This window comes from Procambarus clarkii, chromosome 13, assembly GCF_040958095.1.
Source record: "Procambarus clarkii isolate CNS0578487 chromosome 13, FALCON_Pclarkii_2.0, whole genome shotgun sequence".
NCBI lineage: Eukaryota > Metazoa > Arthropoda > Malacostraca > Decapoda > Cambaridae > Procambarus > Procambarus clarkii.
In genome coordinates, this window is record NC_091162.1 from 19,575,707 (window position 1) to 19,589,836 (window position 14,130).

The 14,130-nt window shown below is 37.9% G+C and overlaps 1 protein-coding gene across 6 annotated transcripts in view; it reads left to right on the forward strand.

Moving 5' to 3' along the window:
- The first annotated feature begins 3,575 nt into the window (after positions 1 to 3,575).
- Flo1 (flotillin-1) overlaps positions 3,576 to 14,130 on the forward strand; it is a 67,334-nt gene continuing 56,779 nt past the window's right edge. For 2 of the 6 annotated variants that reach the window (XM_045740733.2, XM_045740735.2), the window contains exons 1-2: positions 3,576 to 3,731; positions 11,962 to 12,037. In XM_045740733.2, coding sequence (XP_045596689.1) covers positions 3,680 to 3,731; positions 11,962 to 12,037 — 128 coding nt within the window. In that variant the 5' untranslated portion in view covers positions 3,576 to 3,679. Of the gene's footprint in view, positions 3,732 to 10,179; positions 10,259 to 11,961; positions 12,038 to 14,130 lie in introns of all 6 variants that reach the window. The other 4 variants (XM_045740732.2, XM_045740734.2, XM_069323764.1 and 1 more) reach the window with 3 other exon arrangements.

Consider the following 14,130-nt stretch of genomic DNA (forward strand, 5'->3'; position numbering starts at 1 on the left):
GACATTTTTTCCTTCATGTAAAGCCACTAACACGCATAGCGTTTCGGACAGGTCCTTAATCTAGCATATTACGTAAGATGAAAAGGTACATGGTAGGAAGATTTTATATCAACAAATATCTACAACATCAGTTAACAGAGGTGATTACACAGGTAAGGATATATATGTGTTAAGTACTAATATTGAGGGGAAGTGGGTAGTACAAGATACAGTGTGAGTTTGAAGCACAAGGTAGGAAACTATGAGATTAGGTACCTTGTTAGTTTTACTTCTGAATAGGGGCATGGATTGGACAATTGTTTAATTCATCAGGGAGTGAGTTCCAATGACTGGGCCCTTTTACTTGCATGGAGTGTTGGCACAGATTTAGTCTGGGGGGATATAAAGATATATTTATTTCTGGTGCGGTGCTCATGGGTTCTATTACATCTCTCACTGGAATATGTTCACCAGATGATTGACAATTGAGAGGCGGCACCAAAGAGCCGGAGCTCAACCCCCTGCAAGCACAACTAGATGAGTATACACACCATACAGGCACAAGTGGGTAAGAGATGAGACATAGATGAATGAAGGGGTGAGAGTGAAGGAACAGTGCCCAACCATTTAGGTACATACCTACTGCTCTAATCCACCAATGAGAATGAAGTGCAACATTAATCAGTCCCATCGATTGCGTATAACAATAATAATAATAATAATACCATTTGTTATTATTATTATTTTTATTGTTATCAACACTTCTGCGGAAATAAACATTTCATTCGCCTGGGCTCTAGGAGGCTTGAGCCGCGGACCCCACACGTGTCTATACACAACCCGTCCTCGACTCAAGTCCATTACATCCAGCGGTCAACCCCACAGACGCATTCATAAATTTTAACAAGCTGTTCATTCAAAACGGGAATTTTCTCAAGTATAAATTAATATTATAATATATTAGCATATTGTGTATAAATAGGCATAGGTTAGGTTAGGTTAGGTTAGGTATTTAGGTTCGGTTGGTGATTATTTGCATTTAATGTAGTACGTGGGTGAAGCATTTATAGCGATGTGGTTCGAACAAAACTCGTCAGTGAAGCACTTGTTCCGGATATGTTCGAACGTCAGCAGTTGTGAGTCGTGTGTAAACCGCTTTTCATTCATAAGCAGGGGGTTTGGCGGGTGGATGGAATCACTTTTGGATCTTTGTTTGGAGGACGGGCTGCTATACATCCCGTCCTCTGACCACAGCCCGTCCTCCAGAGCCAAAAGTGATTCCATCCACCCGCCAAACCCACTGTTTATGAATGATAAACGGTTACACGCGACTCACACAACCCGTCCTCGACTCAAGTCCATTACATTCAGCGGTCGACCCCACAGACGCATTCATAAATTTTAACATGCTGTTCATTCAAAACGGGAATTTTCTCACGTATAAATTAATATTAAATATATTGGCATATTGTGTATATATAGGCATAGGATAGGTTAGGTCAGGTGTTTAGGTTCTGTTGGCGATTATTTGTATTTGTAGTACGTGGGTGAAGCATTTACAACGTTGTGGTTCGAACAAAATTCGTCAGTGAAGCACTTGTTCCGGATATGTTCGAACGTCAGCAGTTGTGAGTCGTGTGTAAGCCACTTTTCATTCATAAACAGGGGGTTTGGCGGGTGCATGGAATCACTTTTGGATCTTTGTTTGGAGGACGGGCTGACTCACAATTGATTTCGTCCGAACATTTCCGGAACAAGTGCTTCACTGACGAATTTTGTTCGAACCACAACGCTGTAAATGCTTCACCCACGTACTACAAATACAAATAATCGCCAACAGAACCTAAACACCTAACCTAACCTAACGTATGCATATATATGCACAATATGCTAATATATTATAATATTAATTTATATTTTAGAAAATTCCCGCTTTGAATGAACAGCATGTAAAAGTTTATGAATGCGTCCGTGGGGTCGACCGCTGGATGGAATGGACTTGAGTCCAGGACGGGTTGCTTGTCGATAGAATTTCGGCCTGAGACATGTTAGGTCCGCGGTTCGAGCCCAGGTGAATGAAATTATTATCATTATTTACATTGGGTTAATAATAACAATATTTATAGTTTATACAAAAATTCAAAACCTTCATAGAAAATGAAATCTTTTTTTTTACAGAAAACGTAATAAAATTGACGATACACATATCTAAAACGTCATTCCTGCTTGATTTTTTATATATACAAGAGTTCTTACGTTCTTGTTCAGCCACTAACACGAATAGCGTTTCGGGCAAGTCCTTAATCCTAATTTACACACACACACACGTCTTTGTGTGTACGTCTGATACCATACTACTTGTGTAAAGGAGGAAATGTAGATGAAATGTAGATGTAGATGCCCGAAACGCTTTGCGTAATAGTGGCTTTAGGCATTGTATGTACTAGCTATACCTATAAGTTAAACAATCCTTGTAAATATTTATTGTATGTATGTACCTTACCTAAATAAAATTGTATTGTATTGTATGTTTATCTCTCAGAATGTTTGGTAATATGTTTATTTTTTTTTGAGATATATACAAGAGTTGTTACATTCTTGTACAGCCACTAGTACGCGTAGCGTTTCGAGCAGGTCCCTGGAATACGATCCCCTGCCGCGAAGAATCGTTTTTTCATCCAAGTACACATTTTACTGTTGCATTAAACAGAGGCTACAGTTAAGGAATTGCGCCCAGTAAATCCTCCCCGGCCAGGATACGAACCCATGACATAGCGCTCGCGGAACGCCAGGCGAGTGTCTTACCACTACACCACGGAGACTGTAAGTTTGTGATGTGTGTATATGTATGTATTAACACGATGTACTGAACGGGGTGAGAATAGCTTGAGCTATCTCATCCCTTTGTGTGTATTTTACATCAATAAACTTATTTCAATTTCACACACACATCCTCAGGAAGCAGCCCGTAGCAGTTGTCTAACTCCCAGGTACCTATTTACTGCTAGGTAACAGATTTTTTTTTGTCGGGGACAGGCAGCCTGTGTGTATACAATAAATAGTCTTACAACGAGATAAGTGGCGTTGCCCAATAAACTTTCCCCTCGGGACAAAATTTACAACGGGCAAGGTCGAACTACTGACCCTCCCCAGGATGCTACAAGCTGACGAACCCCTGCGTACCTATTTAACTGCTAGGTGAACAGAAGCATTAGGTGATAGGAAACGCACCCAACCCTTTCTGTCCGGCCCGGGATTCAAACCTGGAATTCCAGAGTGTGAGTCGAGAACGAACCCTAATGTACCGTCCATGCCCGGCCTATATTTTCCATTTGGTATAAATAATTTCCTCTAAAATACTATATTCTTGTTACATGACTTATATGTGATTTCCGTCTACCGTGATAAGACTGGTATTTCCAGTTATGATACTAGGAAAAAAAAAAGAGTGCCACCTTCATATCCATGATTATAGCTATGCCATCTATCGATACCGAAAATAGTTCAAAATCTTATGAAAAACAACCTATCATAATTGAGTTAAAAGCTTCAAAGGGTCAAAGGCTGGTGTGAGTTAAGGAGTTGGAATGGGTGCCAGGGCCGCCGTCCATCGAGCGGATTGTATGGTTCGTGCGTCTATACTCTGAATCGAAGACCACAGCAGCGTAGCAGACGCCTCGCAGGGCCGCGCCTAGCAGAGATGGTGTGGGGATTTGTAACGTGTGGGCCTAATGAGGCCCTTGTCATATCAGGTGAGAGTTTAGCCCAAGGCCCTAGGGTAGGAACTAGCAAGTTGACTGTCGCGGTTACACGGCGCTGCGGGATAACTAGAGGAAACTACGCTCTAAAGAACCTGCCTTGACAACCAAACCCAAAACATTGTCCTAACAAGCAAGTATAACCTGATCTACAAAAATAATACATTTGTGCTTTTTTTTTTAATGTTTTGCGAGGTGTGTGTGTAAGTGTGTCATCAGTGATGTATTACGGTTGCCTCTAATATCTGCCGGAGACACTTGGGGTTTATTCTATTGCAAACCTTCCTCCTGTTTAGATAGTACAGTACCTATTTATTTATTTATTTATTTATATATATACAAGAAGGTACATTGGGATTGAGGATACATAGCATAGTAATTACAATCTTATAAAGCCACTAGTACGCGCAGCATTTCGGGCAGGAAACCTGGCCGGAAACCTAAGCATTGTGACCATCGTCAGTAGTCAATATTTGTACGTTCTTAACTTTTAGATAGTAGTATACTGACTAGTAAGTAATTTTTTAAAAATAAATGAAGCTAAAACACAAATATTCCTAGACCTAGTATAGCGCACATATGTACTCTATTAAGCCTCGGATATCATGTATCAGGCCTAGGGAGGTTAGGATAGGTTAGTTTAGTTTGTCACACACAAGTAAAAATTTGTTTTCCAGTTTGTCCAACTCAGTGGTTCAGATTTCTACATTATAATCTCGTTGTACGTCGGTATGTATATACTGTGGTCCTCATCATTGCTATAAGTATTACCAAAACAGGAGGATGGGCTGTCTATTTTCAGGATCATCGGTTTATCGGATTTGCAATTTGTTCTGTTATGAAAGATTGGACTAAACTGCATGTTACCAAGCTATCAAGATCAAGATGCATTTTCTTGTGCAGGTATTCACTTGTTTATTTATTATTAAGATTTGTATTGATATGTCAACAAATAAATTTATTGGACTATATATAAAAGCAAACTTTTTTTCATGGGAGGGGGGTGGGGCTTGTGTACTAAGGTTCAACACAGTAGGTGTTGAAACCTTAGTTAATATCCTTTTCTTAACTAATCATCATCAGTGACATCACACGATTGACAGACCTGCTTTTATGCCATTTTCAGGTCGCTTATTTTAAGTTATTCTACATTAGGTTGTATCTGAAGGCTCCAGGAGGAGGAAGGTGGGTGGACATGGTGAGTAGAAGTGGTTTGTAAATTACCTGCAATGGGGTTCTGGGAGTTCTTCTACTCTCCAAGCCAGGCCCGAGGCCAGGCTTGACTTGCGAGAGCTTGGTCCAACAGGTTGTAGCTTGGAGCGGCCCACAGGCCCATATATCCACCACAGCCTGGTTGGTCCGGCACTTTTTGAAGAAAACCATCTAGTTTTATCTTGATGTCCACGGTTGTTCCGGCAATATTTCTTATACTCGCTGGAAGAATGTTGAACAACCATGGACCTCTGATGTTTATACAGTGTTCTCTTATCGTGCCTATGGCACCCCTGCTCTTCACTGGCACTATTCTGCATTTTCTTCTTTATCGTTCGCTCCAGTATGTCGTTATTTTACTGTGTAGATATGGTACCTGGGCCTCCAGTATTTTCCCTGCGTATATTATCATATTTGATATCTCTCTCGTCTTCTTTCCAGTGAGTACATTTGTAGAGCTTTGAGATGATCCCAATAATTTAGGTGTTTTATCGCAGTTATGTATGCCAGAATGAATGTACTTGTAAGTAATGTTTATAACAATTCACAAGGTGTATAGTACAGCTGATTTAATGGAGTGTTGTGATACCTCTTATTCTTGATGATTTTGTATACAGTGTGAATGGTGTAACTAATGGATGGGCGATGTGTGTAATTATGCATAATTTTATGTTAATTATTAATTAACACAGACACCCGGTGTATTTGAAATTGAAATAAGTTTATTGAGGTAAAATACACACAAAGGGATGAGGTAGCTCAAGCTATTCTCACCCTGTTCAGTACGTGTATACTGATCTAAACCATTTCGGTCCTGCCTGGAATTCGACCCTGGAATTCCCAATTTGAGCCTAGAATGAACCCAACTTTACTAATATTTTCTTTGAGCTAATGCAACCATACCCTAATGATTATGTATAGTACTGTATCCCCTATCTTCAAGAAAGGCAGAACGAGTTCTGCACAAACCTATCAATCAGTCAACCTAACTTCACATACTGTACCTGCAAGCTTCAGAATCATAAGGAAGGAAATCATTCTCCATCTTGGTGTATGATCTTGTGAATTTGTAAAACAAAAAAGTCCTGTATCAGTAACCTGCTAACATTTTCTAGAAACAATAACCAACTACACACAAACATTCTTTAATGCTTTTGATAAGGGATTGCACAGAAGCTGCAAGCACTTACAGAAAAATACTAGAATGGATGAAATAATGGTTAAAGCGAAGAAAGCAAAGGGTCACCCTAAATGGAAGTGAATCTTGAAAAAAGTGAATAGATTTAGATTAAATAGTGATAGATCTACAAGATTTCACTTGGGCCTAACACTATTTGTAATAAATATTGACATGAGAATATCACAGACAACATAAAATTTGCAGATGACACAAAGATCTATGGAAAAGTGGCAAGTGAAAATTGCATTAAGGTCTTACAAGTATCATATCAGCAACACAGCCATGCAACAGATTGATGAAGGACCTAGAAGCAGAGTAAAAAAAAAAATAAAAAATAACCAAACCTTGGGTATAATCTAATGACCCTTTGACTGATAGGGAAAATAGTTGTTGTTCAGCTTTACGAATCTCTCGTGCATCATCACCTGGATTACTGTGTCTATGCATAGAGTCCTCACCTTCAAAATGTCATGGCATTTTTTTTATTATATTTATTTATTTTTTATTTATTTATATATACACTAGCATACATAGTGTTTTGGGCAGGTCTTCAATCCTAATTTTTCCTGGAATACGACCCCACCAAATCATTAAAATACCTGTACCAGATAACCATTCACTGCTGGGAGAACAGAGGCGTACAGTTAAGGATTGGCGCCTAGTCAATCATCCCCAGCCAGGATATGAACTCAGGCGAAATCGCTCACGAAACGCGGGGCGAGTGTTTTACCACTGTCCCATGGGGGACTTCCATTTTAATAAAATTCAACACAACAAAAATCATCCCACAACTAAATCAGCTGTCATATAAGGAAAAGTTGAGGGCCTCAGGACTAACATTACACAGCAGTAAGTGCAGTTGGGTCACAGCTGAAAGGTTCCAGATTTGAATCCTGCAGTAGGACAGAAATGTTTGAGCAATATTTCTTTCCACTTGATTCTTCTGTTCCCTGAGCAGTAAATAGGTAACCGGGAGTTGACCAACTGTTGTGGGTTGCCTCCTGAAAATCAATATTTGGCATAACCTTGATAAAATTAACACCATGATATCATCAAAACCCTTACAGTTTCAAACAGATTAGAAAATATTAATCCAGACTACTACTTTGTAAGGTTCAGTGTGACTCACCTAAGCGGCAACAGCTTTAAACTCGGCAAGTCACAATGTAGGACAGTAAACAGGATAGGCTTTTTTACCCATAGGAGGAGAAGCCCATGGAATTGCTTACCCACTGAAGCATAAATGCTAAGACAGTTTGAAATTAAACTGGAAAAAGTCATCAGGAATAATGGGGGGACCTTTGAAAATGGGATAAGATCAAACTTGCATGCCTGGACTCCCCAGGCACATGCACTACCATCTGAGCCATAATGTGCTTAAAAACTGTATCATCGTACCTGTATCATCTACACAATGTGTCCAGAGAAGTGAGTTTGATCCTTTTTACATTGCCTTAATATCTTACAGACACACCATGTTATTGAGATTTCATTGTTTTGTATATCTGTATACTCAACTCGTTAGTTTTTTCATGAGCACAGTTGAATTTTTTAACATTATTGTTTTTCAAGTTATTACTATGAAATTTGGTTTTTATGTGTATAGAGTATAGTACAGTAATTGATAATTTAAAAGGAGAACTTTGGTACTGACATCTTGCATTGGTGCAAAATCCAAGAAAATGAGTACATTTAAACTGAAGAATTGTCTAAATTTTTACCTCGAATATGAGTAGACCCGTTAACTGCAAAACCTGGGGTGTAGTGTACAAGTTATCCATGCATTCCATTGTTAATTTGCCTGTGTATTTTTCTTCATCAATCTCTCTTTTCAACTACTTTATGGGATAGAACCTGGTTTAGGTTTTCTTGATGTATGCAGTATATCAAATTGATGTTTTTCTCTACAGAATAAGTATTAGTTTCTGGTATTCAGTGGATTTTTACAATTTACAGTACAGTACTGTACAGTATGTCACATTAAAGTTATATAGATTACAGTGTTCATTCTTCTGCAATTTCTGTATTATATTGCTGTTTCAGTATTGAATATATATATACAGTAGTCTATTATTTGACACACACTGACAATCAGGTAAGAATGCATGCTCTAATTTCTGTGCAGTATACTGTATTCACAAACCTTAGGAGCTCATTTATTTACCATGTAATGCTCGGAAAAGAGCATTTAATGATAAAAATGTTCTCTTAATTAGATGATTGATTATCTAATTGCCATATCCTTGTTTTTGTGTGACAATAAACCCTTCAGTTATAGAAAGTCAAATGTATAAATTACTTGGATTGGATGGAGAATTAATTTTACACAGTTCAACATAATGATGCATAAATAGTAATAACTGTGATACTAGTTTTATTCATGTTTTTACAGGCTGAAAGTTGTTTTCAACCAAATTTTTAGACAACTTGAGTACCAATTTGGGGTTCTGCTTTAATTTTTTGTCTTTTTCCTGAAGTTTTGCAGGAGTTCCATATCCAATTGTATTCCAGTGTCTGGGTAGGAGACATAGCTCCCTAACATGTACCACGATGTTCCTTGATTGATAGATATTGCTGTTGCCTCTACTACTCATTCTCCAGGCCAGGAGCTTCTTCATCCTTGGATGTATGCTGTTTGTTGCTTTTGATCTCTGTTTTGACTGAATTGCTTTCTTGAATGCCATGCTATCAGATGGCACGTTTGTGAGATTACACTTTGAATTTCATGCTTCTGTAGTTCCTAGTTTCCATTAGTATGGAAACTTCAGAGTTCTGTTTTTAGGAGTGTGCCATGGGTGGCTGTACAGTTCCATCCTTTACCCCCAGCTTCGTACTTGGGCTTGAAGTTGGAATTCGATGCACTCTGAGCTCAAAATTTCCTCGGTATTCCCTCAGGCGCATTTCCAAATGCTAGTGTTTGCTTTGGCTTTTCAACTTGTACTGCCTTTCGCAGTTCTGTCTGCATTCCTTGCAGCCTAAACGGGATTTGTTGTTTCTGACAAGAAGCCAGGATTGCATTTTAGATAGGGGTTTTGGTCTGCTGCTGCTACCTGGCTGTTGTATTGAGGTGCTTGACTATCCCCTGACTAGCAGACAATCTCCATATTTTTTATTTACCTTGGGAAGTAAATTCTTTGTGACATTATTTTATCAGGTTCTTGAGTGGAAGGCTGTCTACCATATTTTCATTGTCTCTTCATCAGAGCGCTACTTTGAAGTAGTAAACAGGGTGTTGTGCCTGTCCTACAAAGATGGGTTATGGTAGCTTTATATCCAGTTTGCCTGGTTGATAATGACTTTAGTCTCTGTTCATCACAAGGGTCGGACGAGATTGGTGACAGTTCTCTTGTATTTATCCACTCGTGAATATTTGTGGATCATTGAAATTGGAACTGCCAAATGGATACACTATCATCATTAAATTCTTGCAGTTTCATATTTATTTCATCATGTGTAAGTGATGGTGTGGGTGCAGGCCACGTGGTGGTGCTGTGAACTGCGACTATATGTGCTACTCACGGTTGCTGTGTTAGTACCGAGGTTGTCACACCAAGGAGGGGTGCCCACAGTTTTGTTTTCAAGGATGGTGTCTATTTACTGGAAGCCTGAAGAAGTGAATGTAAACCTCATGTACCCATGGGAGTTTCAAATGTTGCACAGAACCTTAAAACATCCCTTGACATGATGTGCAGTAGAGGGGGTTAACCATTTAGTTTGGTGCGGAACTTCTTCACTGGGTTTACATTGTGTGTAAGGAAGGCTTGTTCTGCAACATTTTGCTAGTAAATAGTAACTGAAGGGTTTATTGCAGTTATGTAAGATTTGTTTCCTTATTAATTTTATGAAAAATTAACAGTAAATCATAGAATTAATCAAAAGTTTTTAACTGCTTAGGTGTGTATGTGTGCTAGAGAGGGGGATGGGTCATGTGTGTAGATTTTTAAATGGATTGCAGTGTGATGCTTGCAATTCCAGTTAGTATGGCAGTCTCTCAAGACCATCTTTGAGATTACTAAGGGTCTTACTGAACATTACAACACCCGTTTTCAGGATGTTGTTACCAAGGAAAGCCATTGACGGTAGTGGGAGGACGCGCATTTGTTTGGCCATGTATTCAGATGCTTCAAAGGTATTGATGGTACACTAGATTACTAGCAAGGGACTATGGGAGAGTCTGTGCCCCAAGGTGTAATTAAGGACAACTAAAACATCTTTATCCATTGCGAGTTTGAAAGAAGTTTTTTGTAGAAATAAGCTGTTGTTGATGTCTTGTCTGCTTCATGTTTTAATGTGTGGTTTACACTACTAGTTCAAGTAGAAGAGCAGAATTTTAAAAATCCTTGTACAGATTCTCCAAGGAGTTTCATCAGGTTTAGTACACCAAGTAACTGTAGTGCTTTGGCTACTCTATATTTTTCCTTTTTCTATTATTCTGTTCTTTCTATTCCTGGAATGCTCTTGTTGGCTTTTTTGGTTGTAGCTGCACTAGACGAACTTGCATCCATCCACAAGGCACAGATTAGATGGCAAACAGTTCATGTCAGTTCACTCATGTATCATAATAATGTTTGTATTATTATGATTATTATTACTAACACAAAAATCTTATTAGCGCGATATATATCAATTAGAAAATCCACTAGGGCTGTTAGGTGGTGCGAACCTACGACCAAGGAAATGGTGGTAGAGTTTGTGGCTGGCAATGCCTTGATCGTAGGTGCGTGCTGCCTCGCAGCCCTAGTGGATTTTCTCATTATTATTATTATTATTATTAAGAGAAACATCTTAAAACCATTCTTGTGGGACTTTTCACCTTTCCTGCACACATCTGTTATGTCTTGTGTGATACTGGGAAGCTGCAGATGTGTATTTGAAGAAGTTGCTTCATAAAGCCTGTGCTGACCGTGATGTGTCTTGGTTATCTGGGATTTATTTATTTATTGTGTTATCAAAATTGTATTTGTTATCAAGTCTAGTGAAGTTAAAGCCAGTAGCCATTAACGAATATTACTTGATGGTACTACAAATACTTGTACTATACAATCGTATTTAATGATTGGTGTAGACTTTTATCTCGACGCTATGACTGTACAGTACTGTGTACTGTAGGTACACTGTACAGTTGTGTGGTGTGGGAAATATATTAATAATCATTATTACTTTTATTGTATATTCATGTGCATAATGTACTGTAGTTTTTGTTTAGTTAATATATCTAGTAAGCTGGACATTCAAAATTTAAGCGGGATTCAGCTTCCTATGTCTCTTAATATTTGATATTTAATTTTATCCATAAAAAAATATAACATGGTTTTTCATGTCTTCAAAATTCTTTGATCCTGATCAAAATTAAATCCTCTTCTAGACCGTTTTGATTTGTTTGTGACTCGTTAATGTTTTTTTAAATAGAACCTTAAGATTTTACAGTATATTACATTTTCTCAAATATGTATTAATAATAATTTGTTTACTGTACTGTATTTTTTGTCGTAAATTTTCAGTAAGTTGCCACGACGAGTTGTTTGTGGTGGTTCCTTACACCAATTTTTTCAGACACAAGTTTCTAATTATTTACTTAACTCCACTCTGTGATTTGTATATCTTTATAAATCTCCTTCCTTAATCTCTCCTTGATATATATTGGCCTTTCCCATCCTATAATGAAACACCATGTCTGCATACAGTGCATTGGTGTGCTACCATGAAGGGGGGAACCTCTTGACCATTCAGGTGGGAGGGACCGTGCAGCATCGCTACACACACACACGCGCGCCTATTGTCATCCTTCTTATTCTTGCATCAGTGTGTGACAGCCGGGTGTTTGTGTTACAGGATGTTGCCACAAAAAGCCTCTTTTGGTCCCAGGTGGACGAGCATTCGTTTGGCCCACTGTGCAGCAAGTGCAGAGGTATATTGTGAATGTCCAGTTATTTGTACATTTTGTTATTTCTTCACTAATCTTGCATCTTAGCTTTGCAGAGTTGCATAGTTTTAGCTTACTCTTTGTAATTACTGTAGGTAAAAAAACAAATAACTTTGTAAACCATTTGCACTTGTACTTATTTTAAGTTCAAGTTTAGACAGGCATTGAAGTCTAAGCACATGCTATATATTTTTATTCTTTAGTTTGTCCATCCCATGCCAAGTTTTTTTATAATTTGTTAATTTTACCAGGCATGGGGCTAGTAGTTGTGCTTGTTTTTACTAGTATTCTGTAGTTAAAGAATTTAGAAATTTTGCATGTCTTGTGACACCCCCCATCCCTATTTTGGGACATTCATTATTATTGAATACTGATTACGTCTCTGCTGGTAATTCTTGGGTAATAATTAACCTTTTGTCTGCTGTTATTTGTAGGTGTTAGTAGTTACAGTGTGTTAGTTAATTTTGAAAGCTGCATTCTGTAAGACACCTGTTGAAAGTTTGTTCTGTATTATATATTAAACCTTGTCATTTTATAATAATTGATGAAAGCCTGTATTTTCTTTCAATATGACTCATTCAGTTTAAGATATACAAAATTCAAATGATGTCATGCCCTGTGTAATATTAAAATATCCACTCAAATATACTGTGTATATATATTTTTTTCAAATACAGCATCTTTTTCCTGTTATTTCTTCCGTGTCAACTTGAGGCACTAATTGAGGCACTAATTCAGTGGCACTAATTGAGGCACTAATTCAGCGGGTGTTTCAAGCATAGCAGTTATTTTGTCTTAGCAGTATTAATAGGATTTCAAAGATTTCTGTGGTACACTGCTGGCACAATTAGTTGAGCGGAAAAATATATTGCAAAGTGGAACAAGTTGATATTGCAGTTAAGAACCTAAACAGATTCTATAATAAGGCTGATCAGAATACTTTGAAAACGTTCTGTGTGTGCTCCCATAGCAGGTTTGATTGCAGGTTTGAGCTAGGCAAATATGATGGAGTTTGTCAGATAAAATAAAATGAGTTTAAAGTGGAAACTGACAATACACAGACCTGAGAGTTTTAAAATAAATATTTTGAGCAAGGCTGAATCAAGACGGAAGGACAGTTCCTGTTGACTGGTCTACGTCATGGCTTTACTGATGTCTTATAGGAAAAAAAAGTGTTGGAGCGTGTGGTCATTGAATTCTGTACTGTGCAAACGAAGAAAGTAAGAGCAAGATTTTTTTTAAAAGCCATACAGGAAACTGGTGTACAGTATTTTGTTCTGCCTTGGATAACGTGCAGAAAATATAGTGGAGTGGAAGAGTTCAAAATACTGTTTGTGGTAAAACAAGAGGGAAGGGGTCCAGCACTTCAGGAAAGAAATTTAAGTCCAAGACAGATTTATGAAAGGTTGAAAGGCTCTTTTGGATGCGAAGAAAGACTTTTGACGGACACATTCAGGCATGTGTGACACAAAAGTCAAGCTCTTGATATACAATAAATTATAAAGTGTATAATTCAAATGGTGCAATTATATGTAGGCAACCTTCTTCGTTGAAAATTATATTCAAAATAAGGCGGTAGCCAGCTACTGCCTTATTTTTGTTATACTGTACTGTAATAAGTAGCCAGCTACATTTTTGACCTTCCAAGATTTTCTCCCTATTACTGTATCATCATTGAACATTCAGTTGAAAAGCATCAGCATATATTAATTTTCTGTAACAATTAAATCCTGGGCAGTATCCCTCAAGTTTTCACGTTCGCTAATTAGCTTTTATTAACGTAAGGTATATTAGGCTATTTTTTTTTACTGCTTAACGTATGTGGTGTCTGAGAACCTTACCTTGTCACCAGTGTCAAATGCGTGATATTGGTCAATCAGTAACTTGGTTGGGTATTCATTTTTGTAAAGTTCCTAGTGATTATATCTAACATTTTATTTATGCTATCATTTGTACTCTTCTTGAGCCTTGAAGTCTGTATCTGGGACGAGGGTATGTTTTAACTACTGTATTTGAGAATACATATTGTACAACTAGCTGTTGGTACCCTAAAAAAAAAAGAAAACAAATCGGGAAGT